At 40.4% G+C, this 26,703-nt stretch overlaps 1 protein-coding gene across 1 annotated transcript in view; it reads right to left on the reverse strand.

The window, feature by feature from the left end:
- FBXO42 (F-box protein 42) overlaps window positions 1–26,703 on the reverse strand; it is a 98,153-nt gene that overhangs the window by 15,043 nt on the left and 56,407 nt on the right. The window contains exon 4 of the mRNA XM_079901184.1: window positions 18,356–18,490. Within this exon, the coding sequence (XP_079757310.1) occupies window positions 18,356–18,490 (135 nt within the window). The remainder of the gene's footprint in view (window positions 1–18,355; window positions 18,491–26,703) is intronic.

Below are 26,703 nucleotides of genomic sequence, written 5' to 3' on the forward strand. Positions count from 1 at the left end.
AAAAGTTAAATTGTGCTTCTCCACCTCAATTTATAAGGAAAGTGGGGGGAAAATTACCCTACAGGAACAAATGAAGCAGGGGGGAGGGAGGGCACAGAATTCAACATACAACCTCTGTACAGTTGGTGCAGCAACAAGAGGTCAAAGACACTGGTGTGTCAAATTTTCTGTGACCCAATCATGCACGTAATGCTATTTGTTGCAAATTGGATACTTTAAAATTCCTGTTACTTGAAGAAATCAATATTGTAAAGCCTTTGTCAAGAGCCCCTAATTTTATCATTTTTAAAATTTACATATTTCCTATTTTGAATTTGTTTAAAGCAAAGGGTCTTCAATTCTCCTCCCAATTATCTTAATGCAAGGTCCACAAATGAATTAAATTTATGGTGAGATCAGAGACTGCAGAGGTCAATGAATTTTGGCAATTTCTGTATCTTAAAGAATAAACAGTCTATTTATCCGAGTTCTGGAAAGCAAACAATATCTTTACCAGAATTCTCAGAAAAACAAGAAAACTCATTTTCAAATTACATACCTTTATTTGCTGTTTTAAAGTTCCATGAAAAGCAAGCTATGTAAAGAGTAGTATTTACAAACTTTATTAAAAAACAAACAAACAAACAAAATGACCATACGTTATTGGGCGAGGAAAGTAACTTTTATATGGACTATGCCTAGATAAAATATCAGGTCCTAAACTTTGAAGAACTACACCTATGTGCAAGCAATTCGTTCCACACAGTAGCTAGAATGACATCACATGGTTGTTTAACACACCCACCTGTGACATTAGAGAGGGGATGAGTCACTGGAAATCTTGTACAGTATAGGGCAGTCTGACAACAGAAGACCTTCCACAGTTAAAAGGCCCATCATCATCACGGTGACACATGATAAAATAAATACCCTTCCTTCAAGAAAACTTATAAATGGAGGTTTTCTACTCATTAGGACCTTTCTCGGCCTGCCTTCAAAATATGAGGTCACTGGGGCTCTAGACAGTCTAAATATCATTGTAACACAGAAGTGGAGTTAGAAAGGGTGTCACTCCCAAATCGGTTCTCATCAAGCACCACAGAACCAAATATGCCCACGTCAGACTTGGACAGACATGTTACTTAAGCTCGTTCCTCCCAGAGCTGATGGCTATCCTCACCGGCTTCTTTCCCCAAACACTAAAGGCTTCTAATCACACAGGAGATATGATCAATGGAGCAAGTTTCAAAACAAGGCACAAGCCAAAAAGGCATCTGTGGGAAACTGGATAATCTGATAGGCACCCTATACACAGAACTAACATTCCCTAAAATCACTAATTGGCTCACATGTTTCCCAAGATTCCTATGAAATCAGAAGAAATTTTCACATATGAAAGGCAGAATTACAAGGTAGAATTCTGGTAGAATTACAAGGCATTCTCGTTTACTTTTGCAAAGACGATGGTAAAACAGTGAAGCGATGCCAAATTCTGGTTTGGTTTCTACGCCACTTTCCCACAACTGCGGTGTCTACTCACGTAGACCCTAGCACTAGAAGAGAAGTGTGATTGTTTGATACAAGATAAAACAAGCACCCATTCTAATTGGGGGTGCCTGTATTTTATGCATGGCTAAAAAGCTACTTTTACTTCTCCATACTGTGAGCATTATTTATTAATATTATTGGTTTACTATTCAGATGTTATAGTTACCATTCCCCTCGAGCTGTAGTTCTCAAACTTCAGTTGTATCAGAAGTAGCTGAAGGACTTGTTACAACACAGATTGCTGCGACCCATTTCTGAGTTTCCTATTTAGTAGGTATGGGGCAGGGTCCATGAAGTTGCATTTCTAACAAGTTCCCAGGTGATGCTGATGTTTGGGGACTAGACCTTGAGAACCATGTTGCGGAGAGTTAAATAATCCTTGGGTGAACCTGTTAGAAAATGCTCGAAGATGACATTAAAAGGGCATGTGGTCAGCCTTTTGACTTTTTCCCCAGTTTATATGATTTTCCTTAACACTGAATCTATCCAGACTTCTTTTATACATACACTCTGTTTATGACTATATGAACATGGGTCCAAAGTGGGTTGTCCCTGACAAGTGCTTTGATTAAAGGGGTGCTGAGGGGCTTCCCTGGTGGTGCAGTGGTTGAGAGTCCGCCTGCCGATACAGGGGACGCGGGTTCGTGCCCCAGTCCGGGAAGATCCCACATGCCGTGGAGCCGCTGGGCCCGTGAGCCATAGCCACTGAGCCTGCGCGTCCGGAGTCTGTGCTCCGCAATGGGAGAGCCCAAAACAGTGAGAGGCCGGCGTACCGCCAAAAAAAAAAAAAAAAAAAAAAAGGGGGGGTGCCGAAAGGAACTACTTTAACATTTTCAATACACAAATATTTCCTTGGTCATCCTCATCTACATGTTACTGAACCTACACTCTTCAAAATAAATAAATGGAAAAAAATTTTTCCACCTACTGCTTTCAGACAAGTCAATTTAAGACTTATTTACAGCAACATAAGTGACTTGCTAATAGTTCTCCATGACTCTGAAAATAGAAAGATCTAATACTAGGAATTAGGTACGTATAAGAGGTAAAGTTTGAAAACAAGAAAACTATGAGCATGAAAAATTCTACCAAGCGAGACTCACTAGCATGCCAATTAATCCAGAAGAAAAGCACTGGACAAAAACATCTCCACTTCGCTCATGGAATTACAGAATGCTTTGGTGTGTGATTTGCTTTTTTAAAAAGGGGGTCTAAATTGCTTCTTAACTGGAAGTCAAAAACTTTTCCCTGGATGCTTTCAAATAATTACTATTTTGTAGTAATGATGCCAAAGGGGACATTAAAGAATGAATAATGGGACTGAGGTTTCAGGGCATACTCTCCATCTCATATTAACAACTCCTCACTCGCACTCACTTTCTCAGGGTAGGTCCAATGAAAGGCATTCACTCGCAGCTCCAAATGAGGTACTCTCGTCTATCCCACACAAAACTGGCCTTGAGGGCAAAATAAGACCAGATAGACCAGATTAACCAACAACCCTACCTCACAGTTTCTCTTCTGTGGGTACTCGTCTGTGGTAGTGAGGAGCCTGAGTTGGTGTGTGTGTGGGGGGGGGGGAGTAGGGGGAGATGAATTTTGCTGATAGGACCCAAGCTGGGTCTTGGGAAGTGGACCAAGCCCTTGGTGTGACAGAGCTGTCATTATGGTAGTGTGTGAAGTGACTGACCTTGGTAGCAGGAGTCACAGGTCAAGAGAAGGATAATTTGGAGAGGTATTTCCCAGAACACCACATTAGCATCTGAAATCAGAAAACCTAGAGGGCACAAGAAGATAGGCTGGCACTTATAACTTAGGAGGGAAGAGACCCTTTAAAGAAAATTACTGGAGTTATAATTTAACTGCTTACATCTCTAAACTGGTTTGATTTTATAGGTAATACTTTGTAATCAGAACAAGAAAAGCATGTTTCATGGTTTTATGACTTGAGGAAGGGGGAGACAAAAGGAGAACTGAGAAGAACACAATTCATGAGTATAAAGTCTGTCTTGGGCACTCTAAACACCTTGAAGACTAATAACTATTCAGAATGGTCTCCAAAGTATGCAGCCAGGACCACAGAGGTTCTATCTGGAACAGATATCAGTTTCTCTTCAGCTAATGAAAATGTTTCCAATTGAACTTCAATGTGGCCAATAATAATTATGCTGAGTCTCCTCAATTATTTACATGCCCAGGGAAGATACAAAACTATAATGCCTATTTTAAAGAACAAGGGTAGGAGAGAAATATAAAGTTACTCTTTGGCAAAGTCACTACAGAACCCCTAAACTGCTTTCCAAGACTTGATTCTAGCCAACTGTGCTCTTTAATTCTAAAATAGGGACTTAAGTTAGTCACCAAGGACATGGTACTGGATGCAAAAGAACTAAGTTCTTCTAGACATGGCTTTCTTCAGGACCAGCACATTCCTTCCCATGCTGGGCTAAAGACCTCCTAGGGGAGGGAGGGGTGAATGGAGAGGGACAACCTTTATCTAACCTCAATCTGAGCATTTAGGACAGTGCTGAAATTATCCATTTAGAATCTCCCAATAAGATTATATTATTATATTATCCTAAAGAACAGGAACTATTTCTCATGAAAATGTTTGCAGAACTGAACCCCTCCAAGGAAGCCAAATGGTTACGCATCCCTTGTGGGCTGGGATAAGACCTGGCTCCAGTTAATCACAACCTACCCTGGAGGTATCAGTGTGCCTTTCAGCAGGGGAAAGACCAAACACTTCTTTAGGTGTTCCCCTCACACTCCAATTTTTTTTTTTCCTTTTCCTATTTTTTTCCTCAGTTGCAACATGGTCAGAAAGTTACTGATTGATATCAAAACAACTCACTAATATTAGACAAAGCTTGTCTGGATCTCAGGCTTCATGGCACACATTTTCATTATTACAATTATACTCATATCTTTAAAAACATCACTCCCTGGGTCATTTACAGAACATCCAAAACAAGAGGAACTTTTTAAATAGGGATGAGAAACTTTTAGATCCTGTATAACTATATTGGCCATAGGCATGAACAAAAAGAAATTCCTGGTTGGCACTGTTTTCACTTCTAAACAAACCCACATGAAAGACCACTTGATAAATAAGGCAGCACTTATCAGTTAAAAACTAACAACATGAAAACCAGTAACAGTTCCTTGTTACCATTTTAAGTAGTCTTTTGATTCAATTTCTGGGGAAGGAGATGAGGTCCAGAGTCTGAGTTTAATCTGGTAATTTGTTAATTGCAGTTCTCAGGGTGGGGGGTAGGGGTGGGGTGCCCTTTTAAGTGGTTCTGTTTAGAAGTCAAAACAATGTTGCTAGTCATAAAGTTTCTGGCCTGGTAACAAAACAGGAAAATCCTAGTCAGGCAGGAGAGAGCTAAACTGAAATATGGTATAACCTTATTTATTCTCTTCCTTAGAGGACTAAAGTTCACCCAGATTTGTGCTATGCAAATTTCCCCACTCTTCTCTCCACCAGGAGAGAATGTGTACCCACCTTAGAAAAGCATGTATTCTGGAAAAATCCCAGGATCTGAACTTTATAAATAAACAGAAAGGATTCCTTCCTTTCCTAGGGGAACCCACTGGCTCTGCTCTCATTCACATCTCCCGAGACCACCACAGATCCAGGCTGTTCCAGGATTGCATAGGGCTAGAGGAGACAAGGAGAAATCACCAACTCATAAAGAAGATTAACCAGGAACGGGTCCATGAAGCAGGAAGGAGCTCACTCAACAAAGAATTTAAAGTAGTCACTTAACATCCTATGCCTTCCTCAAAGCGATTAACACTATGGTATCTGGGCCCTGGGTGCCTTCCTACTATGAAAACAAAAAAAATGGAGATGGAGATTCAAATATGTCAGAGTTATTTTTTAAAAAATCACATAATCTTAATAAAAACAACTAGTCTTGGGCTTCCCTGGTGGCGCAGCAGTTAAGAATCCGCCTGCCAGTGCAGGGGACGCGGGTTCGTTTCCTGGTCCAGGAAGATCCCACATGCCACGGAGCAACTAAGCCCACGTGCCGCAACTTCTGAGCCTGCGCTCTAGAGCCCATGAGCCTCAACTACCGAAGCCCACATGTCTAGAGCCTGTGCTCCACAACAAGAGAAGCCACCGAGATGAGAAGCCCGTGCACCACAACGAAGACCCAACTCAGCCAAAAATAAATAAAGAAATTTCAAAACAAAATAAAACAACTAGTCTTAAAAATAAATTGTACCAAGGAATCCTGTGGCAGTCCAATGGTTAGGACTTGGCGCTTTCACTGCCAGGGCCGGGGTTCGATCCCTGGTTGGGGAACTAAGATCCCGCAAGCTAAACGGCGGGGCCAAAAAAAAAAAAGGTAACAAATTGTGAACAGAATCCTATTTCATTAGTTTACTACCTTTCTCCTCATAAGTCATATTTCTTTTAAAAACCTATCCATCCATATAAGTCCTGGCTCTATATACATTTTATAACTTATTTAAACACCTCCATCTACTTTCTTGCACCACCAGTTATTTTCCTCTTAGTTCTTTATATTTTCTTCGTATTGATTTGTTTATTGTCTTATAGATCTTGCCACTTGTTCACATCTATATCTGCAGTACTTAGAACAGCACTGGGCATAAATACTCAATAAATAAAGCATGAAAATGAACAAACAAAGGAATGAATGCACTTTTCAAGCTTTGGGAACTCGAGGATAACTTATGACCACTCTCTACACTCCTCAGCTAGGACTTCAGTATATATATAAAGGTGTATTGTATATAATCTGAACAAAAACTATGAAATGTAGGTATTACCATGTGTACCTTATAGGTGAGGCAAATGAAATGTTAAACAACCTGTCTAAGGTCATCCAGTTACTAAGCAACCTTAGCCTGAAGAGATCAGATGCAAACCTGTGTTTGCTCGGCACAAAAACCATGCTCTTAATGGTACTACCACCAACTAGCCTTCTTCCTCCCATCACTTTAGGTTATGAGGCCCTAATAATGAGTGTACCTTTAATTACTAGCTGAGTGGTCTTTTTTCTTCAAACCTCTAAAATACTTAGTTATATCAACATATCCTCCTACTTAGAGCAAGACTAAGTGAGGAGAGAACTCTCTGGGTACTTAGTGTGTCTAGAATATTCTTTTATTTATTTATTTTTGTCTGCGTTGGGTCTTCGTTGCTGCAGGCGGGCTTTCTCTAGTTGAGGCGGGCGGGGGCTACTCTTCGTTGTGGTGCACAGGCTTCTCATTGCAGTGGCTTCTCTTGTTGCACAGCACGGGCTCTAGGCGTGTGGGCTTCAGTAGTTGTGGTGCACGGGCTCAGTAGTTGTGGCTCGTGAGCTCTAGAGCTCAGGCTCAGTAGTTGTGGCGCTCAGGCTTAGTTGCTCCGTGGCATGTGGGATCCTCCTGGACCAGGGCTCAAACCCGTGTCCCCTGCATTGGCAAGCGGGTTCTTAACCACTGTGCCACCAGGGAAGCCCCCTAGAATATTCTTTAAAGTTGACAAGTAGGTCTTAAGTAAGAAATGAGTGCATACGTCCACAAACAAATTTATGTAAGAATGTTGTCTGCAGCTATATTCAAAGTGGAAATAACCCAAGTATCCATCAACAGGAGAATGGGTTCAAAAAAAAGTGGTATATTCATGTTATGGAATACTGACAGCAATGAAAAGGAATAAACCACTGATAGATGCAACCATATGGATGAATCTTAAAAAAAAAACCAAGATGAATCTCAAAAAAATCTCTTGGAAGTCAGAATAGTGGTTACCTCTGTGGGGAGTGGTACTGACAGGAAAGGGGCACAGGGAGCTTTCTGAAGTTATAGCAGTATTTTGTATCTTGATCTAGGTGATCATCACATGGCTGTATACACATGTAAAAAAGTCTTTGAGTTATACACTTAAGATTTGTTCATTTCCCTATATGTAAACTGTCTTAATAAATTTATTGTTAAGAAAGAAAAAATGGCTAATGCCAAAGCTAATGTTAAAGCATGCTACACTGTTGTCACATGGTATCACCCACTACTTTCACCAGTAAACAGAAATACCAGCAATCCATTGTCAGAATTAAAATTCATTATGTGAGGTCTTTAAGAACACATTCCTCATTTAATATCTAACCACTCTATAACTCATATATACATATAAATCATATAGCAACAAACATTTTAAGACTGGGCAATGGGATTTCACACAGCTTACTAAAATGGGAAGAGAAAGCAAGAAAGGAACACAGTGCAAAAGCCAACAAACCACATATAAAATCCACAGCCCACAGTCACTTTCAAGAGAACCATAGAAAAGAGAAAATAATCAGGGGTACTACTTGTTTGATAAGTAGTCAATTAAAGTATAGTTCAAGAGTTCATCTCCCAGAGAAGAGATGAGAGGTAGCTTCTGAGCTTTGAAAGGATAAAGTAGTTTCCCAGAATTCAGGCTGATATTTTTAAGTTAATAAATGACCAAATGCAACTCTCACCCACCTGGGAAGAGCACCCTGTAGATTCTTTACAAAATCTCCTCAAGGTTAAGAGAGTTGGAAAACTTGAGAAACTGGCCTGATCCTGGATTGTAAACAGCCAAACAATGTGCACTGGGCACGAGGTGGTACACTGTAGTGCTGAGTGTACTAGAAACCAACAGGGTCATTCATGGGGAAGGAGAAGTCAGAGATAACACAAGGACAATACCTTTTGTGTTCCCCCACACAGGACTAGCTTTCTAAAACTTCATTCAGGACACAACATTAATAAATCATACAAAATGAAGTTTACTGTGGTCATAAAACATGAAGTACTCTTGCCCGGGGTAGGGTGTGGGGTAGGGAATTATGTGTATACCTGACAATAAACAGAAACACTAGATGGTCTGAGAGTTTTACTGCACAAGGAATCCAAGAGCAACCAAAAATTGTTTGTCAAGATAGTAGGCAGACATGAACACACGTGTAGATATGAAAGCTCAGAATTCTAAAGAAAGTCACTGCTTATATTCTCAATGACACTCTGAACTTCTATCTAAAATAAGAAAAAAGATTAGAAGGTTTTAAGAAAGGACAGGAAAGGCTCATGAGTTGGACCAAATGAATAAAGTTAAAGGATATAGAATTTCCAGCATGGAAGAGATAAACTAAGGACAGATTTTAATACATTTTGGTAATCAAGAAAAGATCTGTAGGTAAGAACAAATTGGGACTTCTCCTTCATGAAGAAAATATTAAAACAATGGGATCAATGATTTGTTTTTTATGACAGAAGAGAAGCTTGAAGTGCATTTGAAAGGCATGCAATCGTGTCCTCTTGCTACACAGTCTAATATGTACCAGCTGATAAGCATCCATCTCTCCCCCTTCTCCATAGACAGTATTCTCAGAACACATTTACATATAATGGTGATTTTTTTTAAAAAAATGTATAAAGTGTTTAGATGCAAAGCAACGTTAAAAAGCAGAATCTAATGCCTATAAGTACACTAATACATTTTATTCTAAAAAATTCCACATCCAGCTATTTCAATGTCAGCATTGACATTTGGGACCTAAGGCAAGGGAAGGACTGGGTCATCTTCTCCTGAACACATTTTTCTGTCAGCTGTTTTGGTTATATCTGGTGCCAGGTATCAGTCCCAGACTTCCTTCTTTCCAGGTGATATTACCACAGGCTCAGGAAAGGGCAGTAGAAAACCTAAGAGTAAGCATTTCCACTAGACACAGAACAGAAAGCTTCATCAATGGATCCAAGAACCCTATGAGTATCATTTTTAAGGTATCATTTACACAGAAGAGAAACAGTGACACTCTGGGAAGTTATTTCTGGATAGTTCCAGCACTTCTCAGCTTCTGAGGATACTCTGGCCTTCCTATAAACATTTGATATGACCAATACTCTTTCTTTTTCCTGCCCCTGACTCCAAAAGTAGACTTTCTGCAGGATTACTCAGTGATTTTGTAAGATGTGATTTTTCTCTTGAGGAATGGTCTTAAGGAAACAAAATTATTTCCAACAGAGCTTCTGACTCTGGATAGCTGGAAGGATCTTGATTGGGTTAAGTCATAATAAAAGAGAGATTCTGTCTTCAGCATCCTCCTGCTTCCCACCAAAAAATTTAAAAAGGCAAATCATGTTGATATTTTAAAATTCTCTAAGCTGCGAAAAGGTTTCTTTGCTGACATACCCTCTGCTCATCATTCTTTCCTGACTCTGATGATAGACATAATGGCCAGACAGCTTAGTTATTCCCCCTCAAATTGAATATCAAGGACCAAGGGCAACTATAAAGAAAGAAAAGAGAATCACAGGAAAATAAACAAACTTTAAAAAAGAATTTTAAAGGGAGGGGAAAAAAAAGAATAATTATTATAGTGGAGAAATCTAATGAACACTATCTCAGCCAGATGATAAGGCTGACATCAACAGTGATAAATCATGGTGACAGCATTTACCCTTGATGGGATGGGATGGGATGAAAAGGGCACTATACCACTATGGTCTTCTTCCCCCAAATCCATAACTCTAGTCTAACCATAAGAAAAACATCAGACAAACCACAACTGAATGATAGTCCACAAAATACCCCTAAAACTGTCAAGATCAACAAACGAGGAAGTCTGGGAAACTGTCATAGCCAAGAGGAACCTAAGGAGACTTGAAGACTAAATGTAATGTGTCCTGGATGAGATCTTGGAACAGAAAAAGGACATCAGAATAAAAAAATAAGGAAATGTGAATAAAGTATGGACTTCAGTTAATAATAATGTATCAATATTGGTTCATTAATTATCATAAATGTACTATTATGACTAGATGTTAACAACACAGAAAACTGGTTGTGGGAACTCTGTTCTATTCTAAAATTTAAAAGTCCATTTAAAAAGTAAAATTGAAAATGTGAAACTAGCAAACTATAGAATAAAATAAAACTACTCACAGCATGTCATAGTAGAAAAAAACACAGACTCTAGAGACAAAATCTTGCGTTTCAATCACTGCTCCATCACTTATTGGCTGTGTGATCTTAGGTAAATTATTAGGTGATTCTCTGAGCTTCAGTTTCCTCACCTGCAAAATGGGGATAATAGTAGTGCCAACCTAGTTGGGTTGGTTTGAAAGTTAGGTAGTATGTATGAAGAGTCTGGGGCAACCAACACCCAAAACCTTTCTCCATAATCATTTCCTCAGAAAGTAGGCTATTCCTAACTAGGGTAACAGCTAGTTCTACAAAGCAGCAGCTAAGAGAGCACAGAGCGGCCATTCTTAACAACAGTTAGGGAGTCCAGTTTGGCACACACCCACCTAATAGACTGTGACAACAAAGTGAGGTCACAGTTTGCACAGTAAGAAAGCAAGAAGATTTCGCAGCGATCCAGGGTTTCCAAATTTAGCTAGGTTTAGAATCAACTGGGACATTTTCTTTTTTAAAATGCAGATCTCCCCAATCCCTTGAGAGCAGGCGAGTGACTGTTATGAGGCTGAGGAATCTATATTTTTAGTAAGTTTCCCAGGTGATTTGCTGTGTAGTTTTAGGAACAGTGGTCTTGTCTTGTCCTCTTTATACAGTGAAGGAAATCGAGGCCCAGAAAATGCAGACGTGATTAACTTCAAAAGCAAGTAGCTCAGAAGTAGCAAGGCCAAGATTAGAACAGGCATCTAGTACGTGTGTCTCAGACCTTGATATGTTTTTCTAAAACAAAGGGCCTGAACCACAACCCATCATTTGGAACTCCACGTGTGACTAAAAGGGAAGAAACTAGAAAGGGGGAAAAAAATCCTTGGGAAAGAAGATTCTATGGGGAGAATGTGGTAGGAAAATCAACTGTGCTCCAGGACTAGAGTTGACAGGCTAAGCTTTAAATCTTTACCTGACATTTATAGGCTCTCCCAAAATTTATAGACTCTCATAACTATGGAGGGTTTTAAAACTGAAATGTGTTTCCCTTTTGTAAATGGGTGTGAGCTAATGTTTAATAAGTTTTAAAAATCACAACAACAGTCCAATATTAAACGTAAAAATTTCTACTTGAAAATTTCTACCTGGATTTAAAGTAACCAAAAAAGGCTGTGACTTACGACATTATATATTAAACAGATGCCAAAATGAGCTTCGGTTTGAATAAAGGGTATTTTAGAAAGAGTGGTTCAAACATTAGTCTTTTGAAGTGCCTGTCCTAAGAACTGCTCATTTGCTTTGGGAACTGAACACAGGCTGAGTCAAACAAAACTAAGAGTGAAGGTGTTACCTTAGTACAATACAGGAAGTCGAAACATTCAACTTCCTAGAACCGCCTGGCAAAGACTACAATGAATATAATTGTACATTCATAATCACCAGCCCAGATTTCCAAGGGCTTCTGTTCTGTTCCATTCTTAATTATTTTATCTGAGTGATGAAGCAATCAGTAGAGAACTTCCACCAGTTCCCACATCTACCCATCCACCAGCATCCGTAATCTGATATTCCTTCTTGTTCCTTTGGATAAAGGGTCAGTGTTCCTATCCACAGTCAAGCCCTCCACCTGTATAGTAGATTCTGCCTTTGTCACTATGTGAAGACACTGTCCTAGCAATTAATTCTTCCTCTTTATCCAAATCAATTCCTCCCTCTAGAAGATCATTCCCATCAGCAAATAAACATGTTATATCTGCCATCTTAAAAAAAAAAAACAACTCTCAAGTCTACATTCATCTCTACTTAGCACCTTACTTCCCTGCTCTCCTTTATAGTAACACTCTTTTAAAAAAATTAATGTATTGTTCATACTTACTATCTTTAACTCCTCTCTTCCCATTCTCTTAAAACCATTCCAAGTAGGCTTCATCCTTACCTCTCATTGAAAATACTCTTTATTAAATTCAAAGTCAGTTCTCAGTCATATGACTTGACCTCTTAGCTGCATATGACGTGGTTGACTATTTCCTCCTCTTCTGGAAACACGTGCAAGTATGGTAGCTTCCAAGATGCCACATTCCCCTGGTTTTCTCATACCACCGCCCCCACCCCCCCAACCTTGCTCTTTTTCTAATGTTTTGCCGTTTCCCTCTCCTCCCTGATTTCCAGATGGTGGAGTCTCCCAGACTTAGCCTCTCTATCTTCACTCACTCCCTTGGTAATTTCACCCAGTCTCACAGCTTTAAATCCATCTACATGACTCCCATTTGGCTATCTACACAAAAATCTCTAGCCTGCATTTCTCCCCTGAACTCCAGGCACATACCTTTTTCTATCTGGATGTCCTAATGTGCATTTCAAACTTAACATGCTTCAAACTGAATCTCTCATCTCTCCTGCACTTTGCCAACCCTGGCCACCCACAGTCTTACTCATCTCAGTGAATGGCAACTCTATTCCTTCAAGTGCCTAGGCTAAAAATCCTTACAGCCATCCTTGACTCCTCTCTTTCACACTCCATATCCAAACTGTGGGCTCTATCCAATGCATCCAATTTTTATCTTTCTGCTAACACCCTAGTCCAAATCACCATCATTTCTTGCCTAGACTATTGCTACCATTTCTTAACTGATCTCCTCGCTTTTACACTTGCCATCTGACAGTCTTCTCAGCAACCTCAATCATCAGCCATTTCACTCAAAGAATATGACAAAGTCCACGAAGTCCTTATAACAGCCAGAAAGCCTTATATGTAGGACACCCTCTCCTCCATTATTTGTCCAACCTCTCCTAGTACAGTCTCCTTTGTTCACTCTGCTCCAGCCACACAGGATTCGCATTACCCCTTGACTGTCCCAAGCACACTCTCACCTCTGAACCCTTGCACTGATTATTCTTTGGAATGTTGTTTCCTTAGATATCCACATGGTTCACTTCTTGTACCCATCAAGTCTTTGTTCTAATGTCACCTTCTCCATGTGGTCTACCGTGATCCCCCTAGTTATAATCTCCCCTATTCCTCATCCCCTTTACTATGCTATAGTTTTGCTTCAATAGCATTAATCATCTTCTAATATATTATATTAGGTACTTGTCATTTTATTTTATTTTTAAAATCTATTTATTTTTATTTATTTTTGGCTGCGTTGGGTCTTGGTTGCTATACGTGGGCTTTCTATAGTTTCTCGGCAAGCAGGGGCTACTCTTCTTTGTGGTGCGAGGGCTTCTCATTGCAGTGGCTTCTGTTGTTGCAGAGCACGGGCTCTAGGCGCACGGGCTTCAGTCGTTGGGGCACACGGGCTCCAGCAGTTGTGGCGCACAGACTTAGTTGTTCTGCGACATGTGGGATCCTCCTGGACCAGGGCACGAACCCGTGTCCCCTGCGTTGGCAAGCGGATTCTTAACCACTGCGCCACCAGGGAAGCCCTGTACCTGTCATTTTAAATATGTCTTCCCTCACTTGAATTTAATCTCCAGTAGGATTTTTTGTCTGTTTTATTCAGTCATGTATCCCCAGCATCTAAAACAATACCAGGCACAGAGTAGGCAATCCATAAATATTTGCTGAATGAACAAATGAAGGATAAAAGAAGAATTAACTAAGCAAAAGGACTGTACTGCCATTTAAGGAAAGTCAAGCCCTCTATTTTAAATGCCAAACTCCTCATAACAACTAATTACTTGATACCATCACTTAAATGTTTAAAGAGGTAAAAAAAAAAAAAAAAAAAAAAAACTCTTCCAAATGTTTCTTCTCCATTTCAGCAAATGGCCCCACTACCTACCTAAGTGAACAAACCTGAAACATAAGTTAGCCTTGATTGACCCTCTCACCCCCCCATATCCAATCCATCAAGAAGTCCCATCATTTTTAACACAAAAATTCAGCTCAAATTCATTCACTTCTCTTTATCTCCACTGTTAGGACTCTAGTCCAAGCCATCACAGTCTCTCACCTGTACTATTCTGATAGCCTCCTACCTGTTCTCTCTGCTTTATTTTCTTGCCTTCTTTAACCCATTTCCTAAATAGCAGCAAAAGTGTTCCTAAAAATGTAAACAGGATCATAATATTCCTTTGCTTAAAATCTCAAAATCTCACAGACTATGGTCTGTGAATGATTTGGCTTCCATCTATACCTCAACTCCATCTGTGCCACTCTATCCCTTGCTCATTATGCTACATCCACAAAGCTCTGTTTTCAGTTCCTCCAATATGTCCTCTTCTTTGTATATGCCATTATCACTTCCTTCCCTGCTGCATCTTTCATATCTCAGCAAAAAAGGTCGTCTTCTGTTTAAAGTAGATCTCCCCCTCTTATTCTGTATCTCATTCCTCATTTCCTTCATAACTGTTTTTTTTTTCTTCCCCATTACAGTATAAGCTCCATGAGGGTAGGGATCACCTACCCTCATGTAAAAGGGAGGAGGCGGTAACTCACGTAACTCCGAAATGTCGGAGAAGTACTGTAGGTCTCTCTCAACTGTAAGAGCTGTCATTCCAGCACTCATCACCACCATGCTCCCTCCAGATGCTCCCTCCTTCTATCATTTCAAAAGGAATGCAAGACAAGGTTTCATTGGCAAATCACATTAATTCCAACTGCTATGGACTGAATTCTGTCCTCCCAAAATTCATATGTTGAAGTCCTAATCTCAGTGTGATGGCATATGGAGAACGGGAGCTTTGGGAGATAATTAGGTTTAGACACTCTTATAAAAAGAGGAAGAGATACCAGAACTCACTCTTTGCCATGTAAGGACACAGCAAGCTCACTAGCTCTCTGAAAGCCAGGAATAGAGCCTTCACCAGCACCCTGATCTCAGACTCCTAGCCTCCAGAATTGTAAGAAATAAGTTTCTGTTGTTAAATCCCCCCGGACTTTGGTATTTTGTTATGGCAGCCTGTGCTAAGACACCAACCAAAATGAGATGCTCCAGTCTCATCTGTAATAAAACCAAATACACATGTAAAAAGATACCTGATACAGTAGCATTCTTTATCAAGATTCTGCTCTTAACCCAAACTGTTCCACTGTTTTCTGATGCTCTTTTCCAAAGAGCTACACTTTTGAAGACTGAGCACTGTTAAAACTATCACCCTAGGCTTCCCTGGTGGCGCAGTGACTGAGAGTCCTCCTGCCGATGCAGGGGACACGGGTTCGTGCCCCGGTCCGGGAAGATCCCACATGCCGTGGAGCGGCTGGGCCTGTGAGCCATGGCCGCTGATCCAGCACGTCCGGAGCCTGTGCTCCGCAACGGGAGAGGCCACAACAGTGAGAGGCCCGTGTACCACAAAACAAAAAACAAAAAAAAACTATCACCCTAGATACCCATCACTTGCAAATACTCAAATGCTAGAAGACGTCACATCTGGTACCAAAGGGTGGGGGTAGCACCCTTCCCTCAGCTACCATCTAACTTAGCCACCACCATGCACTGAAAACGGGTGAGTCAGGCACACCAAGACATACCAACAACTGTGTTTTATTCAGAAAGACTCACTGATGTTTCAGTTAGGAAGTAATTTTGGTTGCGACTCATGACAGCGTATAGAAACATTTCCCCAGGCAATCTTCCCATGGGATTTCTGCCTAAATGAGAATCTCATAGGACTCTTTATTAAATTAGTGGGTTTTTTTTTTAAAGTAGACATTCAAGAAGCTCAGTTTCCACCCCTCTAAAACTAGGCTCTAATTGTAGATTAGAGGGAAGCAGAAACTAGATTCTTTGAGACATTTTGTTAGAAAATTACTTTTAAACATTCAGGAGCTAATATATTTTATAAAAGGGAACAGTCTAACATTGTTTTTTTTTTTTTAATGGCGATTTTTTTCTTTATTGAGAAACTTAAGACTTGGGTAACATTGTATTTTTAAAAAATTCAGATCCCTGGGACTTCCCTGGTGGTGCAGTGGTTAAGAAGCCATCTTGCAGTGCAGGGGACGCTGTTTCGATCCCTGGTGGGGGAGCTAAGATCCCACATGCCGCAGGCCTACTAAGCCCGTGCCGCAACTAGAGAGACCGTGCACTCACTCTGGAGCCTGCACAACCACAACTAGAGAAAAGCCTGTGCACCACAACGAAGATACTGCACCGCAATGAAAAGATCCCACGTGCTGCAACTAAGACCCGACCCAGCTAAAAAATAAATTAATAATAATAATAAAAAAAATTCAGATCCATTGTAGAATCTGAATTACAAAGTCAGTTATTTCTCTGATACTTCTACCTTGGGGATTTCAAAGCATTGCCTTTAAACTTAGTATTTAACAACAACAACAACAAAACATCCCATGTCTATCTTATAGGGAGAAATAAGGAAAAATAAGCAAAGTAGATGCCAACAGGCCATGAAGGTCCAGAGCTCCATGTCTACAAGAAAGAGCAACACCCATGCCAAAGGCATAAAGCTTAGTTACGAAACAGAGAAAGGCAGTATTTGTATTTTGCGAGTGGAACATCAAAGCTACTCTGAAATGGGGCCTGGACAACAAGTACAATGGCAGTAGGATGTTTAAGCCAATAAGACCCTCTGCATTTTAGAATCTGTGATTCTAGATTTTAATTAATATTGCATTAAGTACAATAAAGGACAAAGTGCTAGAAAAGGAAATGCTCCAAAGTACAAAATTCTGAAGGTTCTAAAATAATACTAATCTTCAAAAAATTTTAATGATTAACATCTCTTTATCTTTCCAATAATTTGAAAGAATTTCATCTGTACAAAACCCAGCCCCACTTGTGACTATCCACTGTCAGTATGCTCCTCCCTCCTATATTTGCCTACTGCAGAGGAAAGAAACAGAACTTACAGCTCTGGGGAAGCAAAATGTAGCTTCTTCTCATGAAATGATTTTAAGCCCCTGGCCTAGACATTCACAGCAGTCATTACAGAAATAAACGAAACATAAACCAGCTTTCCCGACCCATTTAAAAACAGAATCTTCTGCTCCTCCTCCATATTTCTCCCAGAAAGATATGGTAACTTGTTCATAGTTACATGGAGAATTGGTGATTTTGCCAGGAAATGAAACTCATGTCTCCTCACTCTTAGTCCAGTGACCTTTCTAATACACCATGTTGTCTTCCATTTAGTAATCAAAGTAAATCAAGACCTAAATAAGTATGGAATCTGCCCAAGGGATACCCAAGTCTCCTTAGTCCTAGAGTGATTTCCAACCTTGAAAAGCCAATGAAGAATGTTTGGGAAGAGCTTGCCAACAAATCTAGCAGAATACTTTATACTCAGTGGACTCTATTTCTCCATCACACCAGCCCCTCCAATCTCATAACTGTGCCTTTTCAAACTGTCCCGCCTCATGAGTGCAAAAACAATTTGTGTGTGTGTGTGTGTGTGTGTGTGTGTTTCTTCCCCAAGAAAGATTAGGTCAAAAGAGAAAATAATCTAGTTTCTTTCTGCCAGAATTGTGGCATAGTGGGACTGTGCAGGAATGTACCTGCTGTGGAATCTTCCCACACTCCTGAGTTGTTAAAAGTAACCAGCAGAGGCATGTTCCATACACTGCCCAAATACCTGAGCTGGCAACAACAAGATATTCAGACATCTTAGCCCTGGGACAATAGCTTCTGTCAGTCAACTACAGTTCTCACGACTGTGCTTCTTCTGCTCTTACTTCAACTTCATACCAAAGAACATATCACACCTGTACAAGTACTTCAGAAAACCACACAAATGAATTCACACAGTAGTATAGCAATTTTGGCAGGGTACCAATACTAATGATGAAGTATAATTAAAAAAAAATTCAAAGACCTTACACAAGCATATTACTCTTAGCATTTACAAGCAGATTTGACAAAGGATCTGGGGCCCCAATAATCTGTTCTTGAGACCAACACCTAAAGGATCAGGTAGAGTTTCCACACAAAGGGGGTTACCTGATAAGGAAGCAAAGATCAGCATTTTCTCTCTTACCTGAAGCCAAAGGTCGGATCCACTCTTTGCTATTTAGGTCAAGTCTCCAGAGGTCATTGAAGGCAGCATTGCAGCTGCTTTGGGTACAGCCTCCAAACACATACATAGACTGATTAGCATCATAATAGCACGCACCTAGAGAGAAAACAATAAATGAATAACTGATGTCTAATTCTGAAGCCACTCTAAACCTTAACTATAGCCCATATCTTTCAAAGATCAATTACTTCACACATTCCGCAGTTGTTCCCAGGTATCAACCTTTCTATAACCAGCCTCCTGTCTTCAGGTTGATCAATATCACATTAACCTTTAAAATAAGGACCAGAGAAAAGCTATGGAAATGTTATGTTATTTCTGAGCACACTAAGCAAACTGACAATGATATCATTAAATAAGACAATATAATTCTAGCAAGAGAACACAAGAATTCAGACTACGGGTGTTCAATGAGTGAAATTTCAGCACAGCTGCATCATTAATCTAAATCTGCATTATCATCATCTAGGGCTAGGAGAAGACAGTCAGCGCTAACAGAAGTACTCTGTCCTCCCGTTCCTCTCCACCTGTCCTCGTCTTATTGCTTTTGCTTTCAAATGAAACATGAGGCACAAAACAATAACAAGACTTTATATGGAAGAGAATGACAGAAAACAATTTTAAGAACCTGCTGTATGTATAAATAAATAAATAAAATTTAAAATTTCAAAAGAAAAGAAAACAATTTTAATCAATGCCGTAAAGTAACCACACATACAGAACCAATGTAGCTCAGCGATCTCAGAGGTAGTATGGTCCCCAAACAACTGAGAGAAAAAACATGAAAGTCATTAAGCTCCTAGGTGTGTATCCAAAAGCCACCAAGGCCGACTGGTTGGTGCTGAATAGAAAACCAATGCAGTAGGTAACAGTTAAAAAGCACCAAGGTCTCCAAGAAAAGCCTTTTTAATTAGGTGACTATATACACCTCACCAATGGGCACTATTCTGAAGAAAAGAGTCAATGACTGTGAGAGGGGCTGTTCCCGTAAAACCAGAAAGACCAGAGCCAGAGTCTAGACAAGAAACATGAAAGCTAAGCGCTGCCACCTTGCTTCTCGTTGGAAAGTTCACTTAGCCTCTGTCCTTTGGAAAAGATGACCATGCGCTCCTTCCAGTCCTGCATTTACCATCTTGTATTTCAGGAAAAGGGCTGAGCAAAACTTCATTCATTTCATGCATACCACTGGGAAAAACAGACCTCTCAATGTGAAACTAGGCTAAAAAAGTTAAGCGTCACATAAAAGAAAGGGTAAAGGGAAAAGAAATTCAGAGATTCAACCCACTAGTGCGTGGCTTCAGTGATCATCCAGTTTACCTGTAGGTCTTGTTCAGTTTAGCACACCACCATTTCTAAGATCTCTTCTGAACTCTGGCACCACTTATTCAAGTTCAGAAAAAGGGAAACACCACCGCTATAATTACCTCTGTGATATACACTAGCTCTGGGAATAACCCTCCTTTTTTATTTTTTCTTAACTCAGCCCACTTGATATGCCTTTAAGGACTCTACACTAAGAAAGCCAAGTCCAAAAATTGGATGAGTTAAGAGATAATAAAAGCAATGTGTTCAGTCACACCCGGTAATCTCAGCCAGTGGAAGGCGTAAATCCAAAACATCTGGGACTTTACTGGGGGCACAGTGGTTAAGAATCTGCCTGCCAATGCAGGGGACACGGTTTGATCCCTGGTCCAGGAAGTTCGCACATGCGGCAGAGCAACTAAGCCCGTGCGCCACAACTACTGAGCCTGAGTTCTAGAACCTCTGAGCCACAACTACTGAAACCGTGTGCCTAGAGCCCGTGCTCTGCAACAAGAGAAGCCACCGTAATGAGAAGCCTGCACACCGCAATGAAGAGTAGTCACTGCTCGCCACAACTAGAGAAAGCCGGGGCACAGCAACAAAGACCCAAAGCAGCCAAAAATAAATAAACAAATAAAATTTAAAAAAAAAATCTGACCTCTGATGCTGTGCAATAACAGAGCTACAGACTTTTCAAATTAACAAAGAAATTAAAGAAACTAGAGATGTGAAGAAATGAAATACCATTTAATCATCAACAGGCTCACATCTGCAAAATACTTAATTACTCCCAGAACTCAAACATGCTACAATGGTATATGAAGGTTTAAATGATCTTACACTTTCCACTGACTTTCTTCCTTTTTTTTTTTTGGCTGTGCCCTGAGGCTTGCGGGATCTTAGTTCCCTGACCAGGGATCGAACTCGGGCCCCCACAGTGAAAGCACCGAGTCCTAACTACTGGACTGCCAGGTAATTCCCCCATCCCCTTTTTTATTCCTACTGACTTTCTTTGCCTTTGAAAATAACTTCTAATCCATATCTAAATCAGTTTTTAAATTAACATTCCAATAAGAAAGTCTATTAAGAAGTAAAATCCTGGGAATTCCCTGGCAGTCCAGTGGTTAGGACTCTGTGCTTTCACTGCCAGGGCCCAAGTTCAATCATGCAAGCAGCATGGCCCAAAGGAAAAAGAAGAAGAAAAAAAAATAAGTAAAACCCTATGTAAGTCCACTGCTCATGTTTCAGGTTTGTTGAGAACTGCAAATAACAAAGGATCAAGTTAGATGACATTAAACAAACAAAAAGGATAATTACTGAAGCCACACTTTAATATCCACTAAAGGGGGCAAGCTTCAGGTATCTTGGTCTTCTCATACATACCTTTTTGAACTAGCTACTCCAACAAACTGGGGCAATTTTGAATTGAACTGACTGGTGCCTGGCATAAAAGAACGTTCTCTTCCACCTGATAATCCATAACCCCAGAACAGAAATTAGCAATATCCTCTGGCTTCTGAAACCTTAACTGATCTTCACTGTAACAATGTTTAATAAGACAAATCCATGATTTCATAACTAAAAGTCAGTAGCTCATTTATGTCCCACTATCCCTCAAAGATCAACTCTGGGCAGCTGCTTCCTTCGTGCAGCAAAAAAGCACAGCGCCTTTATTTTTCAAAGAGGTAGCAAACATTCTTCTTCTCTATTTGGACTGAAAACCTAGCCAGCAGCTGGGCCCCATGAGGTCCTTACCACGTGTATTTTAATGCTATACTAAAATAAGGCAATTGGCATTTTCCTGCTTCTCTTTGAGCAAACAAAGGTTTCTGGAAGAGGAAGGTACAGCCCAAACCCTATGCAAAGCTAATGCGACTGAAACGACAAGTTTCACACACTGTAGTTTCAATATCCAGCAGTCATTATCAACAAAGCTTGGAGAGGAAGGGAGTCAATTTAGGCAGCTATGTTTAGAACTCAGATATAATGGGAATGAGAAACAGCCATCAATAATACACTCAAATATTTTAAGCATCCTACTGAACTCTGTTTGCCTATTTTTATTTAAGATGCGTACATGTTGGTCTGGGTGGGGGTTGGGGACCCAAGTTCAATGAGCCTTTCAGAAAAAATTAAGAATTTAAGCAAATACCACTGCTCAAGTAAATACTTCCTTCTACCAAAGTTCTCCACCCAAACAGAACATTCTCCTTTCAGAACATCTAGACCACTGGAATGTGCTATACAAAAGTTACCATTTGTAGTACAGTATGACTGCTCTGCTAAGAAATAACATTGAGAACGTGATTATTCCAACTGCTAGATCTCTTCAAGCTTTCTGAAATGTGCTTGACTGCTCCACAAACAACTATTGCAAGTCACATACCTCAAGTTAAAATCTAATAATCCCTACTCGAAGACAAGTCAAATATGCACAATTACACTCATGACAAGCAAAGAGTTCCTCAGTGTTCTGAATACTTTTCCTACTATATTATAATCCTCTGAAGTTCAAGGTCTTCCAGTTGTTTCTTATTTTCCATGGTGCCTGGTAGTCACCAGATTAATGTTCACTGAACTCTAATTTTTGCACTTTCAGAGGTTAAATTCTCTTGTTCCCTCACTTGTCTCCAGGGAAAGGTCCTGAGGCATTTATCCCATGCTTAGAGACTATGCTGTCATGTGTCTCACATCTACAAGCCAGGACATACTTGATAAGGCCTGTAATTATGTAACTATGGAATAAGAAAGGTTGGTTATCCAGTCTGGGCCTGCTGGCTATTGCAGGAGCAAGATTAGCAAGTGTATGGAATGACCTGACCATATTTGGAGCCTAAACACTAAAAGGTTTTTCAAAACATAATGCTGGGGATTCAACAGACCCCTATGTCAATCTGAAAGGGACATTCTACCTCAATCAAGGATTGCATGATTGGCCATGAACATACTCATCAAATAACCAGGAGAACTGGCTTCATTTTATTTTCCCTGCATTTTTTTGTCCCAGACTTCTACATAAGAAAGAAGCTCTATCGCTTGTATCTTTGTTACACAATTCCACAGAATTAATAGATGTCAACTATGAACCTGGTGTTATGAAAGGTGCACAGATGTCTAAGACATGGAGCCTGACTGTCCTCAAGTAGACAACAATCTTGTGGAGGAGACATCATCATCGTCCTATAATTTTGCAGGTTAAAATATATTTTTGCAAGTGTTTCCTCAATTAAATTTCCTAGCAACCCGGTGGCACAAACAGAATTTATCATACGCATTTTACAGATGAGGAAATTGTGGGTTAGAGGAGCCAAGGAATTTGCTTCCCAAGTCTAAAGTTCTTCCTTTGCATGCAGCCTCTCTTACACAGATAATTATGGTAAAAGACAAATGGTAAAACATTAAGAAGAAGGTATGAAGAGTGTATTAAACGAGTATAAGCAGAAAAAGAGAAGAGCTTAATCTCCATGGTGGGGAATTTGAGAGTAGTGTGAAAGACGGTGGCTTTTGGCTTTGTCTCCAAGATGGGTTTTAGAGGTCAGGACATTTTCAATCAATTAACATGGGGCGAACAAGTCTAGAGGTGAAAGAGGAATGGAAGGGGAAGGGAAAATGAAATCAGGGCATCCAAACAAAGCCATGAGGTAGGGAAGTTGAAGACAAACAAGGAATCTCGTGTGGGCAGAGCCTGGCTGTGTAAGGATGCAGCAGTGAGTCAGGCTGAAAAGGTAGGCTTGGTGAATGCCAGGTGGGGTGGAAACTTCTACATGCAGTGCAAAAAGGCTCAGGCTTTTTGGCAGAGGAGTGACAAGGCTGGTTTTATGGTTCAGGTTTGCAGTTTTTCCCGACAGGAGCTCCTGTCATTTTGAGCAAGTCAATTCTTTGTGTGCAGGATCATCCCATTCACTGCACAACATTTAGCAACCCAAGTAGGTCCTTGCCTACTAACTGCTTGTAGTACTTTCCAGTCAAGACAATAAACAATGGCCTTACACATTTCCAGATGCCCTAGGAGGTGGCACTGTCCCCAGGTTTGGAGATGGCTGCCAAGTGTCTACACCAGGTTCAGATGAAGAGAGAAGAAAGGCAAGAAGATTGTATAGAAAAGACTTAGGGGGACTTCCCTGGTGGTCCAGTGGTTAAAACTCCATGCTTCCACTGCAGGGGGCGCGGGTTCGATCCCTGGTTGGGGAACTAAGATCCCACATGCCACGGCCAAAAAAAAAAAAAAGAAAGAAAGAAAAGATTTAGGAAAGATGGAATGATTAAGTCATAAGTGTGAGTAATGGGGGGCGTGGTGAAAGGAAAGATATGAGAGAGAGTGCAGAGATAGAACAGAATCAACAAGATTTGACTTTTGTTGTTGAGGGAGGGAGAAGAATTGAGGATTAATCCAAGATTTCAAGCTTGTATAATTGAGAGAATGATAATGCCATTAACTAAATTAAAGAGAGGAGAAAACTGGGGGGAAACTACTGAATTCTACTTTTGGCTCACTAAATATGAAACATCTGTGAATCTCTGTGGCAGTACGAGCAAAGAACTGGAAATGTGGATCTCAAGCTACACATGAGTTAGGCATAAGGAATAAAATAGAGCTAAACGGAGAAATACAGAGATGGAAGTTGAAGGAGCTAAGGAAAAAAATTAAAGGAATGCCTTGTTTTCAACCTATTTTGAAAACTGCCCATTCCCTGTAATAATCCTCTTCAGTTTGCCAGTTAGATAGCATGTAGAGACTGATGGAAGAAAACAATAAAGAGACAGACCGAAAGAGACAACGAAAGACAATGAGAAATCTTTTCTTGGATATCAAGTAAGGAAATGAAAATACCAAGTAAGGAAATGAAAAAAAAATTTAAGCAAAAACAAGTATCAAAACCCACCAACCCCTGAGCTTCTGTGAGCTTACTCATGGTACTATTCCTTTCTATTTCCCCTTCAAAGAACTGCCTCTACTTTGTGTAATACTCTTTTTCGAAAGCTAGTTAACTGAAAAATATTTTTTCCCCTCTCTTATCAGAAAGCCAAACTGTTGCTATGATACTTATTCACCCCTATTTCCTATTCTAGTTTCACTTTCACCCTGATTCATTTGATTGCCCTCTTAGGGTTCTAAAACTATTTGTTTCCAAACACCATTCTAATAAAAGTCCTGTCTTTAGAAACCCCGTCTTTGCTTCTCATTCCAATCATCTGTAGGTAACTGAGGTTACCCCTCCCTCAACAATAAATACTGGACCTAATATGGATCCTCCTGTAATTTCATTAAATGTTCTCAGCAAGGACTCATGTATAGTTTATTGCAGTCATGATCAAAGTGTGGTCTGTGGACTCCTGAAAACATTTGAGACTCTTTCAAAACTACTTTTATAATAATAATAATAAGTACTAGTAGTAGTAGTAGTTGTAGAGGTAGTAATTTATTGTTTTTTTCACTGTGCTGACATGTGCACTAACGGTGCCAAGGCAATGCTGGGGAAACTGCTGCAGCCTGTGCATGACTCAAGGTAAGGGAACTCAACTACTCCACTGTCACTGTGCTCTTCACTACCACACACTCACAGATTAAAACAAATGAAGCCAGTTCTGACTTCACAGATCCCCCAAAGAGTCTCATAGATGCCTTCCTCCCCCAAAGTCCAGGAATCACACTTTGAGATCTACTGCTCCAGGGGATTTACAACAGCACAAAAATAGCTCCCTGAGAGAACTGAAAACACAGCAAATAGTTTGACCCATTCCTTTGATCTATTTAGATACAATTCAAAGACAATGACGAGTTATCATTATTTTCATTATTTACGGAACTCTCCTCTGGATATGAGAGTACAGCATGTGGTCTGGGGCAGTCAACCACCAAGAGGCCTCCAAGGATCCTCACTTCCTGGTATTACGCCCTTGGTCAATCCCTGTGTGACTTACAGGATAGAACAGAAAAGATGGTATTCACTTCAGAGATTAGGGTGTAAAAGATACCTTGGCTGCTGTCTTAGTGTCTGTCTCTGTTTCTCAGATCACTCATTTTGTGGAAAGTCAGCTGGCAAGCTGTGAGCAGCTCTATGGAGAGGTCCATGTAGTAAGGAACTGAGTCTCCTATCAACAGTTACTGAGTGAGCTTGGAAGCAGATTCACCGGGCCCCAGTCAGGCCCTCAGGTGACTGTAGCCCCAGCTGACAGATTGACGGCAACCTCATGAGAGACCCTGAGCCACAACCTCCCAGCTAAGCCACTCCCAAATTCTTGACCCTCAGGAACACTGTGAGATAATGTTATTTTAAGCTGCTAAGTCTGCAGGTAATTTTTACACAACATGGATAACCAATAACTCTCCTTCCCCTCAAGAGTTCAAAATATGGCTTAAAAAAAAAAAAAGACACAGACATACAAGTTAACAATGAAAGACAATGTGAGTTAAGTGCCAAATTAGTATTCCAGACATAAGCTCGGAACAGGAAAAATTTTTCTGTGGGCTAGAGAGTTGAGAAAAGGTTTCCCAAAGGAGCTAAAACTTCAACTGAGTTTTCAAGGAGAAGCAGGCTTCAGCTAAGTGGCTGGGAATACTCTAGAGAGGAAGAATCAAGTACAGCAAAGTGACAACTTGAAAGAGGAGAGCTCTTGGGAAAAGTTGGGAGATGAAGTGGTAATTTAGAAATAAGTCAACTTAAAGAGGGTTTTAAATATAAGACTAAGTTTTTATCTTGTAGGCACTGGATAGACACTGAAGGTTTCTGTTTTTCTTTTTTTAAAATTAATTTATTTTTGGCTGCGTTGGGTCCTCGTTGCTGCACGTGACCTTTCTCTAGTTGCAGCGAGCGGGGGCTACTCTTCATTACAGTGCGTGGGCTTCTCATTGCAGTGGCTCCTCCTGTTGCAGAGCTTGGGCTGTGGGCGTGCGGGCTTCAGTAGTTGTGGCACACGGGCTCAGCAGCTGTGGCTCGCAGGCTCTAGAGCACAGTCTCAGTACCTGTGGCGCACAGGCTTAGTTGCTCCGTGGCATGTGGGATCTT

The sequence above is a fragment of the Stenella coeruleoalba genome, assembly GCF_951394435.1.
Source record: "Stenella coeruleoalba genome assembly, chromosome: 1".
NCBI classification, from domain to species: domain Eukaryota; kingdom Metazoa; phylum Chordata; class Mammalia; order Artiodactyla; family Delphinidae; genus Stenella; species Stenella coeruleoalba.